This window comes from Chiroxiphia lanceolata, chromosome 7, assembly GCF_009829145.1.
Source record: "Chiroxiphia lanceolata isolate bChiLan1 chromosome 7, bChiLan1.pri, whole genome shotgun sequence".
In the NCBI taxonomy this organism is placed as follows: Eukaryota; Metazoa; Chordata; class Aves; order Passeriformes; family Pipridae; genus Chiroxiphia; species Chiroxiphia lanceolata.
In genome coordinates, this window is record NC_045643.1 from 25,074,048 (window position 1) to 25,096,996 (window position 22,949).

The window sequence follows — 22,949 nt, forward strand, 5'->3', positions numbered from 1 at the left end:
ACTTAGAGTGTGCAGTATATTTTTATGAATTTTCCAGCAGTGGTTTAGGGCTGTCCTCCCCAAGCTATTTGCTCTTCCTCTCTTGGCATCCGCGTTCCAGTGATGGTGCTTTGTATTGGGAGGAACTGGAACTCCTGAGATGCAGGCACATGTTTCTTTCTGTCACAGAAAGGCAGAGGAGCGTAGCAGACATGACTAGCAGAGGTTTGAAATAATGCGGCCGTTTGCTCAATGCGTGTGAGCTGGATTTAAATTCATAAATACTGTTGGCTCTCCTGCTGGTGAGGAAAGACTGGATCATGTTATAACATTCTGGCATCACAAACTTTACACTACTTTTGTTCCCAGAATAAGCCATTTTGTCTTCCCTTATCTGCTCTGTCTCCAGATTTGTTCGTTTGCCAGTTAACCCCTCATTTGCTTAAATATACGTGAAATTAATCTCTAGTGTAACTAGGTCCTTTTCTGGACGTAGTTCAAAATGTGGTAATATGATGCCAGCTATAGGAATGAGTGGTGGGGAGGAAGAGAAACTTGGGGAGAAAAAGGAGGAGGATGGCATGGCTATGAAAAGGGGCTGGTTTGTTCCCATTTGAAGTTTAGAAGCTATGGCTGTAGCGTTACTAATACAGGGGCTGGTTAGCCTCAAGCAATACATGTAGGAGGTGAGAACCTCTTATTGCAATGAGGTATTGATTCTGGAATTCAGGGAGAGCCATTCTGCCAGATTTCAGTCAATTGCCTGAGTACACTATCCTAAGATGTGCTTACCCTATAATTTCCACCCCCACACCTCCCAGCTTCTGTAGCCTGTACAGGGTTTGTACTGAATGCATAAATAACTGATATACTTTATTGTATCTCCTGTCAGCTATTTTTATACTGTTATTTTCCATATCAGCAATTACACTGTTTCTATAAGCTTTATTTTACTCCTGTAGCATGACACCTGATCCCATAAACATGCCCCTGGGTGTGGGCTGAGCTCAGTGTGAGCCAGTGTCATAAGTGCTGGTCCCTGGTGTCAATAGATATTTTTTTATCTCAAAGTCAATATTTAGCTGTTTATCCTGTTCCTTATATTGAAGATGCTGTGATTTAGGGATTATGGTACGTTAGTACTGATGCCTCTGCAAAGAACTGTTGGGATGTGAGAGTGCTCTGTGCTGCGCAGGCTTTGTGCAGATATACAAAGGACCACAGGGGCAGAGGAATGTGGGATGATTTTCCACAACCTTTTCTGGCTTCTTCTGAAGTGAGGGAACTTTGTCTTGAAAATGTACTGTTCACTAACCCCTCCTCCATTGGTGAAATCCATTTGCAGGATGCTAAAGCTGACAAATGGCCATGAACTGTAACATTAAGGCAAGGGAAACACTGGATGTGTTTTCAGAGCTGTGTAAGCAGCTGTGGCTCATTGATCTTGCTTGATGGTGCAGGAGCATCACACATCAGCAGTTTTCTTGGCTCTATTTATTTCTTGGCCCTATCATTTGGCAGAAAAGGTCACCTTTTTAACTGTCTGGTTAAAGACTCATGGTCATGACAAGTGTCTCATGAACACCGCTGACAATTTTGCCAACTGTGGAACAAAATGTCTTAGCTTTGGGAGATGACTATATCTCCTTCATGTTGGCTCTGGAATCAGTGTGATTCAGTGCCTTGTGCCTTTCTTGAATGTGCTTCATCAGTTGGTCTTTCTTTAGCACTGTCCTCTTCAGTGGATTTTTAAAACAATGCTAGTATTTGTTTTTATCATTCTCTGCAGCCTGTTTCAGTGGAAGATCGGGAAACAATCGAGCTGCGGACCTTGATGTGCAATTTTTCAGTTTCATATGTCAATTTCAATGGAAATTGACATGTAAAGCTTAAACTTCCCTTCGAGTATTTTTTCCCCGTGTTTGTTTAGGGTGATCAAAATAACTTTGTTTTGGGTAGGTTTTGAGGGCTTGTCCAGACTTTACAAACCTCTAATTGTCTTACATGTTAAATAACTCTGAGCACATGACCAGAAAGCAGCATGTGAGCAGCACCTCAGCGGGGATTACTGTGCTCTGGAGTCAGGTGCCGCAGCACAGATCACAGATCGCTGTGCCTCGGTACAGCGCTCTCCGAACACGCATCGCCTGCCAGGGTGTCTCAGAAGGGCGTTTGCTAAACATGCACAGGTCATTCGTGCATCTCGTACACATGGTTCATGCCTGTAAGGTTATTGTTAAGCTTGCATAAAAGTAATTACGGTGCCATGGTATTATTTACAGTCATCGGCTACTTAGACTTCAAGTGTTGCAGTAATAGCTGTCCTGCTATGTATCAGGGAGTGCTTCCTCGCTGATTAATTTGGGATAGCATCCTTCTTCCTTGCGTGTGTTGACTTCCTGAGGGAAGCAGGTGGCTCCTGCAGAGAGGGCTCAGCCAGTCCTGGGAGAAATGGGCAACCTGAAGACGGCAGCGCCGTTCTGAATTGTCCTAAAGAGCGTCACCGGGGGGGCTGAGGCAGCTGCCACTCCGGGCCTGGCAGGGGCGAGGGATTTCTTGCAGTTAGCGCTGGCCATGGTGGTACGGGAAGGCGCCTTCATATCCTGCCCTTGAACGGCGCAGATCCCGCAGCCGCGGGACTGCACTAGGCTGGGCCTTCCTTAGACTGGACTCGCCGGGCTGGAACCGGCGGCAGGAGCCGCAGGCCCCCGCTGCCCTCGGCCCGTGAGTGCCGCCGAGGGTCCGGCCTGGGGCGGGACTCGAACCCGGGGCTCTGTGGGGGCCCGGCGCGCACGCGCCTCCGCAGCCCCTGGGCGCGCCCCGCCCCCTCGCCGTGACGGCGCCGCGCGGTGACGCCTCGCGCTCCCTGCCTGTCACGGGGCCCGAAGCGCGCGGGGCGGAGCTCGCGGGCGGCAGCGGCGGCGGCGCCTCGCGCCCGACGGGACCCTCGGACCGGCCCGGCCGCGGCCGCAGCGCCACCGCCACCGCTCCCGCCGCCTCCTCCGGCCCCCGCTCCCGCCGCGCCGGTCTCGGCGCCGCCTGTCACCGTCCCCGCCGTGCCCCGGCGCGGGCAGGCCCCGGCCCCTTCCCCCCCGCCCCCGGGGGGGGGGGCTCCGCTCCGGAATCCTGGCCGCTCCCTCCGCGCCGCCCGCCCAGCCGGGGCTGCGCCCGCCGCCGCCGGGCAGCGCGGGGGGTCCCCGGCGGCCGCCCGGCCTCCGCCGTCACACAGGTCGGTGGGTGCGCGGGGCGGCCCCGGGGGTGCGGGAGCGCCGGGGGCGGGTCTGTCCGGGCGCCCCGGGGTGCCGTGGGGCGGCCCCGGCTCCCGGAGGTGCCCGGGCTGGGGGGCACGGCCCCGGCCCGATGCAGGTGGAGCTGCGCGGCGGTGCAGTTGTTTGAGGAGCTGGGCACACGCTCGCTGATCTTCGTTGCTTAAATTGCAGCTGCAAAACCTTAAGTATTTTACGAGCTTTGCGAATATTTCTGTGTCCCCCGTAAACCTCGCCGCGATGGCACGGTGATGCTCTGGGCTCTCGTCTTCAAATTGCTCTGCAGTGGTAGCGGTGCTGTGAATTGGGTATGTAGGTCAGATACTGCGAGATGTTTTTGTCAGGGGAAAAAGTGAATGTTGGATTATTTATTCCCCTGTTGCATTTGAAGTGCATTGCAGCACCCACGAGGTTGGGGTTTTTTCCCCCCGGTTTCCTCTCTTGCTTCATAAATCTGGTTTTAGTTTTGTCATGGAGTGTCCTCTAAGAGGGTGGTGAAAGATAATAGAAGCCTGCCTTGAAATAAGGGGGATTTCTAGTCCATGCAGAAAATGTCTCTCAACTACAGCATTTCTCTTCTTTAAACAATGCAGCACGTTGCAGAGTTAGAGGCCTTCAGAATTGTGTTGCTCTGTGTATGGCAAAGATGTGTTTGCAGAATGAATGTGTACAAGCTTGTCTTGTGTTCTCTCGTGGCATAGCACTTACTAGCAGAACACCCTACAAAGCATTCTTTTCCTATGGGATTCCCTATGGATATTTTTAAGGGAAGGGGCATTGATGACTTAGTATTTATGCCACACTAAAAAACCTTAAAAGAATTTTCTTGGTTGTTATTTTTTCCTGCTTTCATATATGCCCTTGCTTACAGTGGCCTGGTAATTAACTGCTTTCCTCAGAAATCTATTTAAAAATGAGAACTTGCTGTAATTCCCGTTTTTTTTACGCTTTATGCTCCATCATGATTGCTGCTGAAACGTATTGAACCCAAATTTGATTCAGGTATTGATTCAGATAATGAGGCTGTATATAATTAACTTGATTTTCTTAAGGTTTTATTGTATTTTGATAAAACAGAATAAGAAGATAACATTTATCAGATTGAATCATTGCTGGAGAAAAAAAAAATCTGTGTAGAGTTTGCCGTGATGAACTCTGTGTCAGTGTTTAAACAGGTGGTTTACCTGTCACTAATAGAAGACTATGGCAAAGAAAACAGATGTTTCTGAGTTACTTGCCTTGGCTTGCTGAGATTTCTAAACTGTCAGAGGAAACTTTTTAAGATAGCTGTGGTGTTTGGTAATCTTGTGAGTTTTTATAGTATATGTGAATAGGCAGAGAGCTGTGACAGGTAGAATTTATTAATATGGTGAAACAAGCATTATCTTGTTGTTTAATATTGTGGTAGGGAACCTTTTTTTTTTTTTTTTTGCTTTACATTGATAAAACTAGCTAATTTATGGTAAAAATAACCTTTCAATTTTGGTCATTGACTTGTCAGTAGTTCTTTGCTGTGGTTGTTTGGAAAGCTAGTCAGTGCACAGGCTTGTGGAATTTGAAGCCTGTGGAGGATAAATGCAGAAGAGATTGTTTTATTATAAAGTTTTCTTCTGAAGAAAGCAAACAAGGTGATCATGCTGTAAATTTAGGCTGCATCTGTCGTTTTTATTTCACATTTTATCCTTAATGTTTCCTGAAATAAAGTGTTCATAGTTAAGTACAAATCAGAATTATTGTTTTTTAAAACCCTATCATTAATAATAAGTATTTATGGAGAATGACTTGAAAAAAGCTTTGCATATTTTAGCAATCTTAAGTTTTATTTTTTGTCTTTCATCTTTACTGCAGGCTGACTTTTTACATCAGCAAACTAAGTCAAAAGTGATGAGTAACATGTAATTTATTTTTGTGACAGGTTGTTCAGTGGCTCTCTACCTGGGCATTCTGTGAACTAAAAATAATGTTTTCTTATAAAATCCAACCTGAGAATGATAATGGATTGATTTTCTTCATTTATTCCCCCTCTTCCACCAAACACACAACCACAGGTGTTCTGATCTATGGAGAGGTACACATTTAGTTTGGAGTGATGAATGTATTTTCTAGTAATATCTGATTTATGCAGTGAAATACATCTTAAATACGTTTGCAGCAAATGTCTCACATTTTCATATGTATGACAAGCTAATGTAAATATGTCTATGGACTAGTGACTCCACCTAGGTTTATCTAATTAGCAATTAAGTTTGTCGACCTGTGAGTTTAATTTCTAAATGTAAGCTTTTAAAACTTAAGTGGAGCTGACACAGTATTACATTAAGAAAAAAAAATTAAAAATCTGTGACTTTTATTAAGCATCAGTTTTTCTGTGGGAGGGAAGAAAAATCTTTTTTTAAAAGAATAAATACTGCATTTGCTATTTTAGTATTCTGGCATTTTGTATTGCTAAGGAATAGGTCAAAATAGATCATGCATGCTATAATTGCACATAGCTTGCAGAATAACATTGGAAACATGTAATTGGGCAGTGGGAACATGTTCAGAATGCAGCGTGTTAGCTGTGATTCACTTCTCACTTCTGGATCTTCGCATGAGATCTTGATATGACAAATGCAATTTATGGCTCTATGTTAACCCAATTTCTTAGGCTAAACATGCTAGGTTTTTCTAGGATGTTTTTAATGTATTCACCTTCAGAGTAATTTTTTAGAAGCTGTGGAAGGTTTGGTAACAATAAAAAAAGGAAAGATGAAATTCTGTATTTGGATATTGCAGAGATTTCCCTGGGAACCACCGCTCTAGAGACAGTTTACCCACAAATAACACATATGGCACAGTTTAGGGCCCAGCTTAATGAGGTTACTTGAAGTTGGCCAAAGCAGAAGGATGTGCATTGTCCTTTAAAAACTGAGAGTCAGGAATTGGTAATGCAGGGAGGCCTGTAGAGATGTGTCTTTTTCCTGTCCATTTGTGAACTCTTACTAATGTTTAGTTCTATATCTCAAATTATTGCGTATTTTTGAAAATATACCAGCAAAGTGTAACTTACTTTTTCACGTGAGAGGAAAATAACTTTCTTCAGGCTGAAGTGTTTTTTCTTTGCTGTAACTTTGTTTTCAGCCATTTTTTAAATTCAGAACCTTCACTGTGCAATTCTCACTTGCTTCTCCTTCTCTGTTTCCATTCATCATTTGTCCATTTCTGTGGATTATCTGCAGCAGTAAAAGATGCTGCTTTTGTTTTCCTGAGATGTTTTGTGCTAAGTGCACTTATAATCCGACAAGAGCAGTGTAATAAAATTCATATGCTTCAGATATTTATGCTGTACTTTTGAAGTTCAAGTATGATAACACTGATGAACAGTTCTCATTTGGATGAAGGAATAAGTGATGGATATGTAAGAAGGGAAGGGATTTCATGAGGTCAGCCCCTACTCAAGGCAGAAACAAATATGCTGCAATCATGTCTGGCAGACATTTGTCTGATGTTTTCTTAAAAAAGTCAGAAGAGGGGAATACCACACCTCTTCACTGATCTATTTATAGCTAGTACATGACTATTACTATCGTTTACAGGCTTTTCTTAACATTTAACTTGAGTCTCTGCCTTGGTGCTAGTTAAGCCAGTTAATTCTCATCCAACTCTTCTTACTCATGAGGGATAATGAGTTCTGTGCTCTTTTCACCAACTCTTTGCATACGTGAAGACTGTTCCTCTGTCTCCTTTTATTTCAGACTTCTCTTTACTAAACTGTGCAAACAGGATTTTTGTTGCTCACTCTCACTGGGCTCTATGTGTTTTGTCTGTATCTTTTTCAAGTTCTCCAAACAAAGTCTTTGAACAACCAAGTAATTAACTTACTCTGTAAATTGCAGCAGAAGTAACGTGACAGACTTGTTAAAATGTCATTCTAGGGTGTGTGCATACAGGTATGGTTGGGTTTTGGGTTTGTTTTGTTGTTGGGGATCTTTTCCTTGCCAACAACATCAGGTCCTTGGCTCCTGCATTTGCTAACACAGGAGCTCCTATTAGCATTTGTTAAATCAGGCATCTCCTTCTTCATATATACAAATTGAAGTTATCGTTCAAATTCAGTCTTCATTTCAGGTTAATTTTCTTCTATTAAGCATTTCTAGACTTAGTAGAATCACTTTTCAGTAAGTTATTCTACAGGAGAATATGCAATCATTGCTCTTCTGTATCTGTTTTCCAGCACATACAATCTCTGTGGCTTTTGAACATAAGCCTGCTCTACAACAGGGAACTTGATTGAGAGCAAGTTCTCTTAGGGTTAGATGCAGCTTCTGTTGGCAAAAATGTGTCTTTATTGGTTGGTGTTATACATGTGCTGTCTTTGAGGTAAATTGCATTGCTGCGATACCTTCTGTCGGTGTCACTGTACCTGAACAAACCTTTTGCCGTTTTGAGATGTCATATGGTCCAATGACATAGTAGAAGAAATTTTTATCCTCTAGGCATGCTTTACTGGAAGAATTGCAGAGTCAGCTACAAAACAGATGTGTTCAACATGTTCCCTGGTTTTACTCCATTTTGTCTGACTTACGTAAATGATTTTATCCATAATTTTTGAGGCTAGATCACAGATGGGGCAAATTTTGTGATTCTTTCATCAGCACTTTCTTCACAAAAAAAATGAAACACACAAATAATGATTATTAAAAGAGACTTCTTTTGGTTTCTTGCTGGAAGAAGGATTCAAGCAGTCAGTGTTGCTTACCTTTTACCTGTCCTTAAAATTATTTTAAAATAATTTAAGCAGGAGTTCTGTAAATGTCAACAGTTTGAATGCTGTGTTACCAAAATGGTAACAATGGGAACTACAGTCTCACCTTTGAACAAAGATTTGAAAATTGGAAAACATCTTGATCAAGTTGTTGTTTGACTTTATTAAAAAAAAAGACAATAGAGAACTAGAACACTGTCACAAGCAGTAATTAAACTTCTAAAGAAGATATGACATTCTGTAGAAGAGTGTGAGAATTGTCACTAAATATTTTTATTAATGGAACCACTAAAAACTGATTGGTAAAGCTCAACCTGTATTTAATTGTTGTTTTGTCACACTACGTGTGTTGTTAGCAGTACCACAATTACTTTTTTTTTTTAAGTAAAAATCAATTTGAATAGCAACTCCGTGTTTCTGTTTGGTTTGGTTTGGTTTTTTCCCCCATATTGTCCTGATGATAATTGATTTGGTGTAAGTTAGAAAAGCATTTCTTGCACTGCTCGTACCAGTAATCTCAGTAACTTCAGGCAGGGATGAGGTTGGATCATGTAATCAATGATTTCTTAAACTGCCGCAGCTACTTCCTTTACGGAATATCTGTTATGCCTTTGTGTCTGTGATATTGACAGTATTGTGAATACTGAATGAGACTTTAAAATGAAAATATCAGTGTTATTGGTGAAGTGCTTGACGAGTTTTAGTTAAAATCTTAATCCATAATGAAATCAAACAAAAGATAATCCAGTATTCTTCCCTCAATGGTGAGCAAGAATGAGTGCTTATGGCAGATTGAGAACAGCGTGAGCGTATGTAATACTTAGCTTGAATATTCTTTCAATCTTGAACTGTTTCCAGCAAAGGTTGATTCTAAATCTGGTGTGGGTTTTGTGTAGTTAGTAACCTTTGGATTTTTGTCATTAGACTTGACCAGTCTTTTTTTTGCATGCAGCTAAATGTCTGGCATCCAAATATCCTTTCGTAAGAAATTCTGTAGGTATGCTACTTGTTCTGTTAAAATCTACTTTTTTTTTTTTAACTTAACTTGTACTGGTTTCCTTTGGTACTACGTTTCAATTGGAGGAGAGTGAACAGTCCATCTCTGTCCAACATAACAATATATCTCTCTGTTCCTCATACAATTTTGTAGCACTTCACCACTTTCTCCCCCCACCCAAATCTTACTGAAACCAGAGTCCTAGCTTGCCTATTTGTTTCCCCCTGGATGCCTTCAATACATTCCTTCAATAGATGCCCTCAGTTGTACTTTTTCCTGCTTTGCTACATCCTCTTCTAGAGCTGAAGTGTTCAAGACGTGAAAACAGTGATCTGTTTCAGACTGGGATTTTGTGTTGTTTGTTGTGTTTGTTTTTTTTCATAATTCCTAACACTGACTTAATTTCTGAGCGCTGACAGTATTCAGTACAAAGTCCATTGGTTTCTTTTGTGCAGGGTTAGAACCTGCTGCTCTCCTTCCTTCCCTCCACCCAACTTGCATCACTTCCATTCATATGTGCTGTCTGATAAAGATCACTGCCTCTGCTGTAGTCAGCCCTTTCCCTGCTCTCACAAATAGGCTCTGGAGTATCAGAAAACTTTTTACCTTGCTCCTCTCTCCTGGATAATTTAGAATATATCAAACAGCACACACTCTTGTGGAGCCCCACTGGTATCCTCCTTCCTTGTGAAAACAGTAACTATGTCTGTCCTATGTTTTATATATTTTAACCAATTTATTCATGCAAGGGTGGGTCTTTTTATGCAGTGACTGCAAGAAATCCTTTGGTGAGACTTCTCCAGCACCAGAAATCCAACTAGACCATGATAGTGACTGAGATCAGTTCTTTATACACATGTTCAGAGTGCACCAAAATTTGAAAGTGAGGATCTCTTCTTGCAACAGGCTTATCTGCTTTTCCCTGTTCTATCATAAATATCCATATGTCCATTATTTGTGGTTTATTTGTTACAGTTTGCACTTAACTGTGTGCAGTTTTCTGGAATCCTCACTTTATGCGTGACTGTCTTTTATGCATGACTGTCTTTTAAAGGATCTTTTTACGAGATCCAGATCTGTGCAGTGGCCAAGAGGGATGGTTCCAGCATGAGTTCTTGCTCATTTCTTTATGTTGGTGTTGGTACTGTGGAAGTGTGAGATCAGTTAGATAAGCTGATGGTTAATTAAAACATAAAATAAATGTTTTTCAGTTGGATTATCTGCTTGCTCCGGGTCTCCTGCTTGTCATTGGGGTTCAGCTGGAAAGCAGCAGTTACTGTGGACAAGCAGGAATACTCCCTTGACAGAAATGCAACTTTAGCAGTGGGACTGTTGTCTTAAAGGTGGTGATTAGGTGTGGGCACAGACATAGTAATCCTTCTTCTGGAACTTTTGAGTCTGTAGTTAGTTTACCTTAATAGCTGTATTTATGAGGGTTCTTACATTTTAATCACTTAAGGGAAAAGTATAATTATAAAGCATCGTACATGTCATTGTAATGGTTTGGTACCCACTGTGCTAAGGGAGGTGCAAGAAAGAAACCTTAGGACAGTACCTTGTCTTTGTGTCTTTGCATTTTGTTTTGGAGTGTGTTGACAAAACTAGATTTCTATTGTTATATTTTTGTTTAAGTGTTGTTATGAGGAATTGGGTTGAATAAATTTTTTTTTTTTCAGATTCTCGAAAGTGCAAAGGGACAAAGAGTTTGTGTATTTGATAGCTTGGCAATATGTTCATATGTTTGCCTATGTCAGTCATCCAGTTTAAAAAACAGTGCCTACTGCATATGGATAAAAACTTAAAAGTTTGTCCATTTAGACCTGTTCGGTGAGACCTGCTGGCTACAAAAATGCTGCACAGTCACGTTATGTGTGCGGTAAAAGAATATTTGGATTTTGCATAGTATGTGTTACCTACAGATGCACGCAACAGTTTTTTCAATTTCCATTTATGTATATCGGGTACACACTTGTGTGTCTTCTGGGTGATATTATTGAGCTCTCTGTAGCATTCCAAGCATGAGTGGTCCGAGTCTACCCATAACTGGGGCTCCCTGGTTAAATTAATTGCTATTTGTTGTTGTCATTGGTGAGTGTTATAATCTTGAATTGGAGATTGATTCAGTAGTGGTTTTTCTGTGCTGTTTTGGAAATCTGTATGGCTCATGAATGTCTTATCCTACTTAAATATTCCATATCAGCATGTTATGAGATTGTCCTGCATCTTATGCTCTTATTTTTGAGGATAGAAATAATGGAAGAACTGTCTGACTGAATGTACAAAGTTAATTTGAGTTACGATGGGGAGAGCAAGTGGGGTACTGAACTAGGAAGATGGGAGTGAGAACCAGGAAAGGCATTTTAGGCAGAAGTTACAGGTTATGGTGAGTCAATGGAGTAGGAAAACATGACAGCAGGGTAGAGGAAGAAAATCATAGTTATATTACTGTACTCTGGGTTTCCTTATTGTATTGCTGCCTTGCACAATGTGCAGGAAGAACTGTGCTTTGAGGAACAACTGTGCTTTGAGGAATGAGTAAGATACTTTGTAACAATGCCTGTTCACTGAGGAGGATTCCTCTTTGATTTGTTGAAAAATTTGGAAGATGTGTAGTAAATGGGACTGAGATGTCTTCATGGTAAAGACACAAATATGTCCTTGGAGATTTAGATTGCGTTTTTGCTGGTGTCAAGCAAAGTGTCGGGTGGATCATGTTAATCAGAAAGACTCATATGGGTCCTTATGTTAAATTTTGTTGGTACTTGCTTTGAAATGATGGTAGTGTGATTTGCAACCATAGTTAAAACAACTGCTATAGGTATGGAGATTGGGTTTATTTCTGTAGCTTATTTCTGAAAATGGTCATATTTCAGTCCATCACAATCACAAAATTGGAAGGTTAATTGAAAAGGATAGAACTAGTTACTGGAGTTTAAGGAGGTGCTTTCTTATGTATGTCCTCAAAAGCAATATCTGACTGATGATTTGTATGTAATCACTCTTGTACATTAATTGAAATGCTCCAGTTGTTTGCAATGTTCAGTTTCTACTGGAAGCCTACATTTTTTCTGATATACTTTGTTTTTGCCTGTAGAATAATGTTCATAGATTAGAAGTGGTTTGTGATAGGTTTACTTTTTTAGTAAAAGTTTGGTAACCATTTTTAGTGAATGGTTACTCTTAAAATTCATTTATTTGTCACTGGTTGTAGCCTGGTCTTCTTAGAGTAGTGAAGGTTGCAGGAATTGCCAATACCCATAGTAAGAATAAGTTTGCATACAGTGTACAGTTAGTTCTTTGGCTGAACTTGAATGCTCTCACAAGGAAGAGAGCTATACTGTATTATTTTAAGGTATGTGCTGCATGTCTGTTGAACAAAAAAAAAAACACCAAAAACCAACCAACCAAAAAAGAACCGAAACAGTTATCTTCCTGGAGGATCTTGGATGGGGGCATTTGTAGTGAGGAATGGTTTTCATTGTAACACCTTTAGCCCTTCATCAAAAATATTTAGACTTGCTAGTAGTAAGTTTGGAGTGAAACTAGCGTTGATGCCACTCACAACAGCCTCAGCAGAAGAGCTCCAAATGGCAGCAACAGGTGCTGAGCTGAGAGCACAACTGAGATTTTTTAGAAGGAGAAACAGAAGCACCTAAATCTGATTATGACACACCCTCTAGTTCGTGTTTCCTGGTATTCTGCAATTCTGAAAATTTCCTGCTCCTGTTTTATTTGAGACACCTTTTATGCAGCTACTCAGTTCACATAAGATACTAATTAGGAAAAAGTTACAAACATCGTGGGAGTGTTTTACTGTGCGAGTTTATGGGCACTATAATGTTATTTTAATATCTTGAGTTAGCCTTAAACATTTTTGTGGTATGAATAGCACTAAGCAGTTTGTTTAGCATATAGCTTAGTTAATGGTAAGGAATATATTCTTAGTGTTGTGATGCTCTGAGACTTTCCACCACAGTGGGGGTGATAAATTTCCAAGAGCCAGAGTGCTCTGGAGGCAGTGATGCAGTTATTTGTAGTCCAGTGAACTGTGTCTATTACTTTTTAACATACCTTTGTGAGAAAATCTAGTCTTGGGTAAGAGTAGAGAAGTATGAGCAGTCAATTTGTAGCCAGTATGTTCTGTTGCAAAATTGGCACACTGAAGTATTTTGCAAGGTGTTGTTGTGGCACCTGTTTCCAAGTTTCAGCTGTTGTGACCCTTCCTCAATTTAAAATACACGTTTGTTTCATAATAATGGTGGTTTATTCCCTTGGAATCATGAACAGGTCTTAAGAAAGCATCATGACTTTCAAGACAGATTTGCTTGATGTATCAGCAGTCATTCTTCAGTTAGATTGAGAAATGAGCTGTCGAGTGCTTTGGCTGCTGCTGAGGCAATGACAGATACAGGAAATGGAGAAGTTCTGTAAAACTTGAATTAGATGAAGAAAGAGATCTTGTTGAGGAAAGTAGATGCTTTTCTGTTTGAGGCCAATTACAGTCTTATCTTTTTTTGTGTGCTTGAAATGGAGTGGACTTATGAAGGGTTAGGTAATAGAGTCTCTTGATACTTCTTGGAAAGAAGAGGTTCATTCAAAGCAGGAAACTTGCATTTAAGTGCCTTGAAACTCTCTAAATATGCTTATCTCTCCCTATCAACTGTAAAGGAAGTGTAGAGAGATTAGCTTTCCTCAACTATGGTTACTCTTTGTGAATATTGCTGTAAGTGTTAAGATATTTATCTCAAAAGCCTAATTTTGCTATAAACTCATCTTGAACTGCTACTTTGCATTTTTATGAGAACAATCCTTAAAAACTGTGTCCTCACATACTCAAACCTTCCAGCACATTTTAAGTTTTTCAAGTCAAGATCATTGTTCATCAAGCTGATAAATGTTACATGAATGTGTCAAATTACAGTTTCTAGAACAACAGGAACTAAAGATTTAATCTGAATAGGATGAAGTTTTGCTATTGTCACTGGGCATGTTGGATCCTTCAGTTTATTCTGAAATCTGTTTCTCAAGGTAATTTCAGAGAGAGAACTGCATTTATGGTGCTAGAACTGACCACACTGTTTTTTGAGGTTTTATCCTTCCTGGAACTGGAAGGGCACTATCCATAGAAGTTGTATTTTATGCAAGTCTGGTCTGTTTTATTGTTTTGGGGTTGGTTTTTTGTTTGGTTGGTTGGTTTTTTTTGTTTGGGATTTTGTTGTTGTTTGTTTTGTTTTGTGGTTTGGGTTTTTTGTTTGTTTATTAAATTGATCTCTGGAAGGATTGCAGTTAGTAACCATTCTTTTCAGAAAACAAACAAATGCCCAGTCATGTCTCTAACTGTACAGATGAGGTAAGTCTGCGTGGTCATGTGGGCTCAGTGAGACGTAAATTCACTTTTTTTGCTTGCCGGGAAGATTTTAAGTGTCTTCAGTTTAAGAAATCTCAAGTCTGCACATTGTAGAGACACCTGATCCATCTGATACTGGTCAACCATCCCACAGTTGCTGTGTGCAGCCTTCCCAATGCTCTGCAATGAGCAGTGTCCCTGTAGGTTGTGTACAGAAGGAAGATGGCTTCTGCATACTCTACATCTTTATATGCACAAGGATTCCATTATGCCTCTTTAATGTTGTATTGCACTTATGTTAGATAATTACACATTGTGATTTAATAATTCTTCTGAATTGTTTCTTACCAAACTGTCCAGTCTTTTAGCTGCAACTTTTTTTCCAATTTCCTAAATGATTGTCTTAACATCAAAATGCATTCAATGCAAAACCATTACTGAATAAATGTAATAAACCACAATATTTAGACTTGCATAAAATAAAGCTTCTAATTATGGGTGGTGCCCTCCTGGTTGCAGGGAGGATAAAAGTTCAAAAAGCAGTCCTGTCAGTTTTAGCACCATAAATGCAGTTAATCTCTCTTTTTTTTTTTAAATGTGTTTGATGTTATTTTTTTAATTAATAATAAATGGAGGGAAACCACAATACATTATTATATGTGTTTAAAATATGCAATGGTATTGAAATACATTTTGCTGGACTGCAACTGTTTTCACACGATTCAGGTCATTTGCTTAAGCCATAACTTATCTGTCTTGTTGTGCCTACCTGATCGTTGCTGGTCTCCAGGGGGCTGCACTGGGAGTTGTGTTCACTGGTATTTTTTGTTAAGCAGGAATATGTATCTCGAAGTATTTTATTTTAATCCATCAACTGATGATTTCCTGTTTGTTAATTGAGGTTTTAAAGCAAATAACTAAAATGTCATGTGATATTTAGCCAAATATGTTGGAAAAAACTAAGTAGGATAATTGCTGCAGTTAGTTCTGTTAACTAATCTGTAATCATTTCAAGAAGACATATTTTTTGCTTGGCAGTGATAATAAACCCTGAAATCAAGGCATTTACTGTGTTTTTTCCATTTAATACTGTGGTAGAAACCAAGCTAAGTGTTGCAGTATTTTACTCTCAATTGATGTGAAGATAAACAATTGGCAGCTCTTGGACTGCATTGTATCTCTTTGTTCTTGTGGGTGGTGAAATTTCTATTCCAGTTACACTGCTGTGGTTTGGACACAACCTCTCGATTTTTTTTTTTTTCCAAAATTAGAACAAAAAATGGATGCTGGCTATTTCTTCCTGGTTTTTTTAATCACCAATTGCTATTTCACTATCTAAATTCAGTAAAAACTAGGTATCTGAGAGTATTTTTGTCCCTTAATATATTTTTATTAGTAATTAAAAAATATGTTAACTTTGAATGAGTTGGTTGCTATAATTTTATGAAGCCTGTCATGCTGATAGAGGTTGTTGGCTCATGTTACTCTGTTTAAGGTTGTTTGGTCTCTGTACAATAGGTTAAAATAGCTTGGGTTGCTGAATGAACTGGTTTCATTACAAGAGAATGAGCAAATTCAGGGCCAAAACTGGAAGTATGTAAACTAAGCTACATGAAATCAGAACAAGACTTAAAATATTTTTTAAAATAAGTCCAAGTACTTCAGCAGAAATAAGCCAGAATTGTTCTTTCTGTAAAAAAGTATTTGATGTGTTGATGTTGCTTATTTTGTCGAACAGTCATTCTGGTGGTAGAAGGGTTTAGTTTAGCTGTTCAGGATGGAATTGTTGAATTGTGGTAACTGTGGAAAACCACGTAGTGAGGTGCTGCCTGTAGCAAGGGGGGGATTGGCCTCTTCTCCCAGGCAACCAGCAATGGGAAATGGCCTCAGACTGTGCTCCCAGGAGGTTCAGATTGGACATCAGGAAGAATTTATTCACTGAGAGGGTTGTCAAGCATTGGAACTAACTGCCCAGGGAAGTGGAGGAGTCACCATCCCTGGAAGTGTTCAGGAAGCAGCTGGATGTGGCACTTAGTGCTCTGGGTTCATTGATGTGGTGGTGTTCGGTCAAAGGTTGGACTCATCTTGGAGGTCTTTTCCAATTTAATGGTTCTATGAAGTAAAAATAAAGGGGAATAAAATTTCTGTCTGATGTTCCCTGGGTCCAGGACAGGTAATCATTCCTGAATTACTGCCCTGGTTATAAGAGACACTGCTCTAGGTTGTATGTCTTCCTTACTCTGAGCCATCAACTGACAGAGCTTGGTTGGTTCCGCTGTTTTGCCAGTCTCTCCTAGCACAGTACAAGTGAGTGGCCCATCTCAGTGTGTCCTGTCCAGTGCAATTCATCTCAAAATTGGGATAAATTGAAGGAGGAAGAAAGTGCTTCAGAATAGAAGGGGTTACATGACAGAGAAAGAACTAAGGAGGAGAATATTACTGCTCTGTGGCTCATGCCCTTGCTGACATGCTATTGATAGACAAAATTCCTCCCTGCTGGCTAAGAAACATTCATTCATTCATTCATTCATTCATTCATTCATTCATTCATTCATTCATTCATTCATTCATTCCCCTGCAGTATCTTTTAATTTTAAAAGATCACATTAATATCTTTTAATTCCTGTGATAGGAATAATATTTTTATTTTTTTTAATTCAGCCAGTAAAACTTCCCTTTCTAGTGTTCCAGATTTGACCCATTGAGTCTTATTTTTCATTTTGTTTTCCAAATGTTACCTTAATTTATCAATTGTCATTGTTGTTGGCTTTTGATTTGGGTTAGTTTAATCTTTTTCTTCTTTTCCTACTTTTCCTGTGAATAGCTTTTCTTATATATTATTACAATATGTTAAAGACCCAAGTTTTTCTGAAGCTGATCTCCTATCTGATGTGTTACTCCCAGACTTTTTCTTGTTACTCCTCTTTACTTCTATTTTCTCAGTCCTTCATGATTTTATGATACTGCTGCTGCTTTCATATGAAGTCTTTGAAAAGAGTGGCTTTTTGTCCAGTGTTCATTTGTGTGTACGTCCACATAAAATCCTCTTATTTTTGTTCATTTCTATGGAGTTACCTTCTTTTAGGTATCTCCTAATGTCTTGTAACAAGGCTGACTTCTATGCTTGTCACACTATGCAGTGTCATTATTATCATTTATTCCAGCAGTTGCTTTGAGCTATGAAAAAGGCTACAAAAGTTCAGATTTGGGTTTTACTGTTTGTCTTGTTAGCAGATACTGTTTTGTTTTTTTTTTTTAATAAAACCCATAACAAGTAGTGCTGCACATTATTTTGGTTAAAGGTTAAGTAGGTATATTTGAGTAGGTGATCACTTCAGCCTTGCTTACTGTGATTTTTAAGAGATTGGTTGTGTGAGACCAAGCACTTGATTGTTTAGGAATAACATTTTTAGACTAAAACCATTTTGTCTGGCTCATTCTTCTGGCTATGAAATAAATTTTTATGGTGTTACTTTGATTCTGATTGTCTATTCTACAGTCTGAAAAATTACCTGTGAATGCATACTCTTGATTTTTACTTGGCTCTTTGCATCATCTGTTTTTTTTATAGAGAAATGTGTGTCTGAATAGCAATGCTCACAGATTTTGATTTCTTGTTGTTTTGGTTTAACTTGCTTAGATTATGTCTAATATAGTAGAAGTCTGATTTAATCTTTAATTGTGATGGAAATAATTACAATGCATCTTTCTTATTGAGTTTGCATGATATCATTTTGCTTTGGTGTAAGAACTGGAAACCATGTATCCTTGCAGTCATTTATTTTAGAGAAAATTTATTTTAGGGAATTGATATCTTCGAGGTTCTTGCCCCCACTGTTGAAATAGGTTTGGACTCCAAAGGTGTAAGGTACCTTTATGTGTAGATAAAGTATTACCATGTGAGTCTAAAATCCATACAAAATCAGACTAAGCTAGATTGCTTGCTTCACTGCTTTTTTTTGTTCTTGATTTTTAACATGAGCAGCATTAAAGCTGGCTTATGCTCTTAAGTGGTTATATACTGCCTGTACTGTTCTCAGATGATTAGTTTAAGGCTCTTGTTGTAGCCATAGCTAATTTTACTTTTTAAAAATTGTACTTCTCTTGTGAAGTTGAATGCTGTAGGAGCCATTTCATTTCTGCACAGTATGTATCTTTGTATTTCACAGAACTACAACACCTTTTCTAGCTCACTTAATAAATATTCACTCCATATAGCACCTGCTTGCTTACTTCCTCTACTGTGTAAAGCTTTTTTCTCCTAGTCTACAAGCTTTTGAATGTGACCAAGTCAGTCATGAGAGACGATGTAATGTGTGTGCCAGCACTTGTATACTTTTATCTTTCAGTAACCAGGAGGGCACTGGGTTGTGTTTATTATAGCAGTGCCACGGGGCGTTTGAACAGCTCCAATATTGGCCACATGACTTACTTGCCCTCAGGGTTTGTTTCATTTGCATTGAGAAAGCTAAAAACAATTTCCAAGAATCACCTGGATGTTTTCTTCCTTTGGTGGCATTCTCAGATTCTGAAGGACTTCCAGGCTCTGGAAGGTGGCTGGTGGGAAATGAATCATGAATATGAATCAGCGTCTCTCCACCCTTATATCCAAAATGCTGTTGCTAGGATATTCTTCTTTGATGATGTGATAAGAGTAGCAAACACCTTTTTGAAATTCACTCTCTGTTATCCTTTCTTTAATTTCATTCAAATTCAGGCTGCTTGTGTCTCTCTGCAAGACCTTGACATAATCTTATTCTGTCTTTGCATCTGCTCTTTGTGTTTTGCAGCCTTTGCTTCTCCTGAGTCTTTCTCTGAGTTCCAGTTTTTTGTTTCGCTTCCTTTTTTGTCCTGGATTGTAATTTACTCTTGTATGTGTGCACTATACTAACTCTACTATGCAACCATGGATTTAGGGTATGCTTTTTTCCCTTTCTACGGAATGTATATACTTCTGTTTGAAAAAACGTTGATTTTTGTTAGCTTGTTCTTGCTCACTCTCCACACCCACCCTGTTGTTACAGCCCATTGTGAAAATGAGCAGTTAAAAACAGAAGTGTTTTCTCAATTCACAAGGTGAATTCATAAAGATCTTCTTAAATTTGGATCTGAGTAATGTTTTTAATTGAAATTTTGTTGTTATTTGTTTTTGAAGTAACACTAAATGCTAACAGAAAGGCTGTTAAGCTGTTTAGTTGGTGATTAATTATACCTTATATTTGAATAGAAAGAATTTTGGTTAAAAGGGACGATAAAGTAAGACACATATAAGTTACTCAGAGAAATTTAATTTTCCTAAGTTGTGGTTTGTTTTTTTTTTTTTAAGGAATAAGAAGGAAGTGGAAGAGAAAATAAATTTATGTTCACTTATTACCTTATGTTCTTTTATGAGAGATACCACAAATTAATAATAAAGAAAGAATTCTTGTGGCTGGAGCAACCTGGAGAATATATTTTTAAAATATTTCTTCTTCAACCTTATATGAGTCCTGTAGCTCAAGATATTTGATATTCCAAGTTGTTTTGGGGGTTTTTTTCAGTTACATTTAGACAGAACATCTGGGATGGTTTTGTTTGGAGATATAACTTGGTGTGGTTTTCTTCAGGTGTGGCAGAAGATTTAAAATGCCTCAGAGAACTGTTGTATTTCTTTGAAGTGTTTTCAAGGAAGTATTACAGAAGTACTTCATCCAAAGTCATGAAACACATTTTTATGTTTAATGTATTAAGACATATAATTAAAACAGACATAAGAAAATGACATTAGCTCTCATTTAAAGACAGTTGAATCAAATACAGAATTAAAAAGATGTTTTATGAGCATCTTCAATGAGTAATTCTTTGGAAGATCTCCCAAGACAACTGGTGATACAAAAAACATAGCGTAGGAAATAATTTCATGTATGTTCTGCTTTGCTTTTTTGACTCTTAGGGATGCAAAGGATGCAAAGAATCAGATATGGGGGAAAAATGTTAGTTGTGATATTTAATGCTGTAAAGATAATCCTGGTTCACTAAGTAAACCAGTTCTCCTGGCATCTTGTGTGAGAGCAAGGTTGAAAGATACTTTCCTTATTTTGAGTGATATTGGGCACTATCATTCAGCAAATAAGTGAAAATTCAGCCTGAAAATTAGTACAAATCCTCTGCTTTTCTGTCTTCGTGTGTTTCCTTTTCTGTTATGGAGCAACAGAAGCTTTTTTCTTTTTAGTTTTTGGGTTTGCTTTGGGGTTTGCATTTGTTTGTTGGTTTGGTTTATGGGGGTTTTTTTTTGAGAGGCTGGAGACCATGTTAGTGAAAGCAGAGGGTTGTGTCGTGAGGCTGTGGGCCACCCAGGCCAGGTTTAGTTCCCATGCTCTTACAGACTTTAATACTTTACAAGACATTAGATGGGAGTTTCTTTTCCACAGCACTTAGAAACTGTTTCAGGTACTGTTTTGAGGCTGTCTGTAGACTTGGGAGTATGTAACTCTGAGTGCACATCCATCATATTTTTAGATTTATTTTAGTTCGAATGTGCTCTTTTGTGTGCTCTCTCTACCGAACTGATTTCTGATTATGTAGTGGGACCTCTGGGTCTTCTTGAAAAGCCTGAGTTATTATAGAGTTTGAAACAGACAGTAGTAGATGACTCATCTGATAGGTAGGTAAAAGGCACTATTTAGGAGAGACCTTCATATGACTCTCAAGTCCAATGTAAGAGACAATGCCAGAAACTTAGATGCCGAACTGAAGGTGCTCAGAAGTCTTTTGAAAAACTAGAATTAATTTGCTGTTAGATAGACAATTGGCAGAATGTTCAAGCAAGGAAACCTGACTGACTGATGCTGAAAGAGCTCCTCCCCTTTCTTCTTAGCCACGTGCTCCCACAGGCTACCCCGTGCTGGTCTCAGGGGTCGTTTGACACTAAACCATAGGAAAACAAATTTTGATTAAAGAAGGGGAAAAAAATGAGTCATATTCTATTAGTGTAGCTCCTTGAATGAACTAGCAGGGAAATAATTTGTTTTTGTCAGTGTAAGGTAAATCTTTTTCTCTTGAGTCAGAAGGAAGGATGGTCCACTGCAGTCAACAAAAGGGAGGAGGGACAAGGGACATAGACCTTCCCTACTTGGTTACAGTGACTGCTTAAGAAATAAGAATTTTCTTCTCTTGCATTAAAAAAAGTCAGAATTTTTCCTGGGGTAATCTGTATTGCAACAAATCTCATTGTCTGTTTAGGAATATGACTTTCGGTTTTTGCTGTTAACCTCCATAATGGCATCTCATAGAAAGATTATTTTAATTGGTCCTTCGTTATTGAGTTTTTCCAGTTGGCCAGTTTTGAAGATGTTGTGGCAGGGTTTGTTCATAAAAGTGCTCCTTATGTTTCTGCTTTTCTGTATAACATATATTGTATATTAAAAGTTAATACTTGCTCTCTTCCAGAGCCATTTACTTTCAAAAATGTTAGGATATCTGTGTTATGTTCTTGAATTATGGTGAAAAATTTGAGTTTATATAATCAGTAGGTGTGGATGACTCTTGATTTGTGCTGTGAGTTTGATATGTATTTATATATATAGACTATATGTATCTGTATATAACTATCTACAACTATCTATAACTTTAACTGTCTATAACTTTAACTATAACTATATATAACTACATAACTTTAAACACCAGATACAGTGTGGACCTGTAGAAAAAGAATCAGTTTTTAATAATCTGGAGTAGTGGGTATCCCATATAGTAGAGTGTTACAGTTAATTAAGCTACTAATCATCATTGAGGGGTATAGGTAGAGACTAAAGTCAGCTTAAGTCTAGAAGAATATTTAGTTCAGGTTTTTATGTCCTGGTAAAGTACGTACATTGCTCAGAGGCTGGTGAGGCTCTGGGAGCAGTATCTGTTTTCTCCACACATTGTATTTGTGCCTTATGCAATCGAATTTGCTATGTAGAATGTTAGAAAAACTGCCCATAAACACTTAAGAGTTGGCTGTTTTACGTGGCTTTGACAACTTCAGTAATTGTGGGGTTTTTGGTTTTGCTTTTTAGGGAATAAAATAATGCTAATGAAGCAGCCCTTTCCTTGAAGTTCGAGTTTTCAGACTCACTGCCATAATGGGTAAGTCTTATGTGTAACATAAATAAAATTTAGTTCAGATACTCTTCATTTCTGTTGAGTGCTAAAACCATTAATGTACTACAATTCCTAGGAAATGTGTGCTTTGGCTGTTTAACACAGTGTAACACCAATATGAAAGGCAGTGTTCAGCAGCTTTGCAGTATTCAAAATATTTCTTTTTTTTTTTTCTTGGAATATAACACTTTTCCCTTATTATGTGGTAACTTAAAGATTGAAGTATAGGAAATTGAGATTCATGGTATTAGAATATTTACTGTCCTCTAAATGGTAATGACTGTTGGAAAAAAACAAGCCCAAACCACAAAGTCTATATTAAAGGATTTTATCTTGTATCATTGCAATGCAAAGCCAAGACTGTGTAGATGGTCTGTTTTTCTAAATATGTGGCACATTTGTATTACTTTAGATTTTATGCCAGTTTTTCAAGCTGTGTGTGCTTTTTAATGAGTTGACCATGTTGTTATTGTAATCATTTATCGGAGCTCC

The 22,949-nt window shown here is 38.8% G+C and overlaps 1 protein-coding gene across 3 annotated transcripts in view; it reads left to right on the forward strand.

Annotated features, from left to right (window-relative positions):
• The first annotated feature begins 3,025 nt into the window (after positions 1 to 3,025).
• Positions 3,026 to 22,949, forward strand: part of MAP3K2 (mitogen-activated protein kinase kinase kinase 2) — a 53,482-nt gene continuing 33,558 nt past the window's right edge. For 2 of the 3 annotated variants that reach the window (XM_032694048.1, XM_032694050.1), the window contains exons 1-2: positions 3,026 to 3,208; positions 22,373 to 22,442. In XM_032694048.1, coding sequence (XP_032549939.1) covers positions 22,439 to 22,442 — 4 coding nt within the window. In that variant the 5' untranslated portion in view covers positions 3,026 to 3,208; positions 22,373 to 22,438. Of the gene's footprint in view, positions 3,209 to 3,430; positions 3,554 to 22,372; positions 22,443 to 22,949 lie in introns of those variants that run through there. The other variant, XM_032694049.1, reaches the window with a different exon arrangement.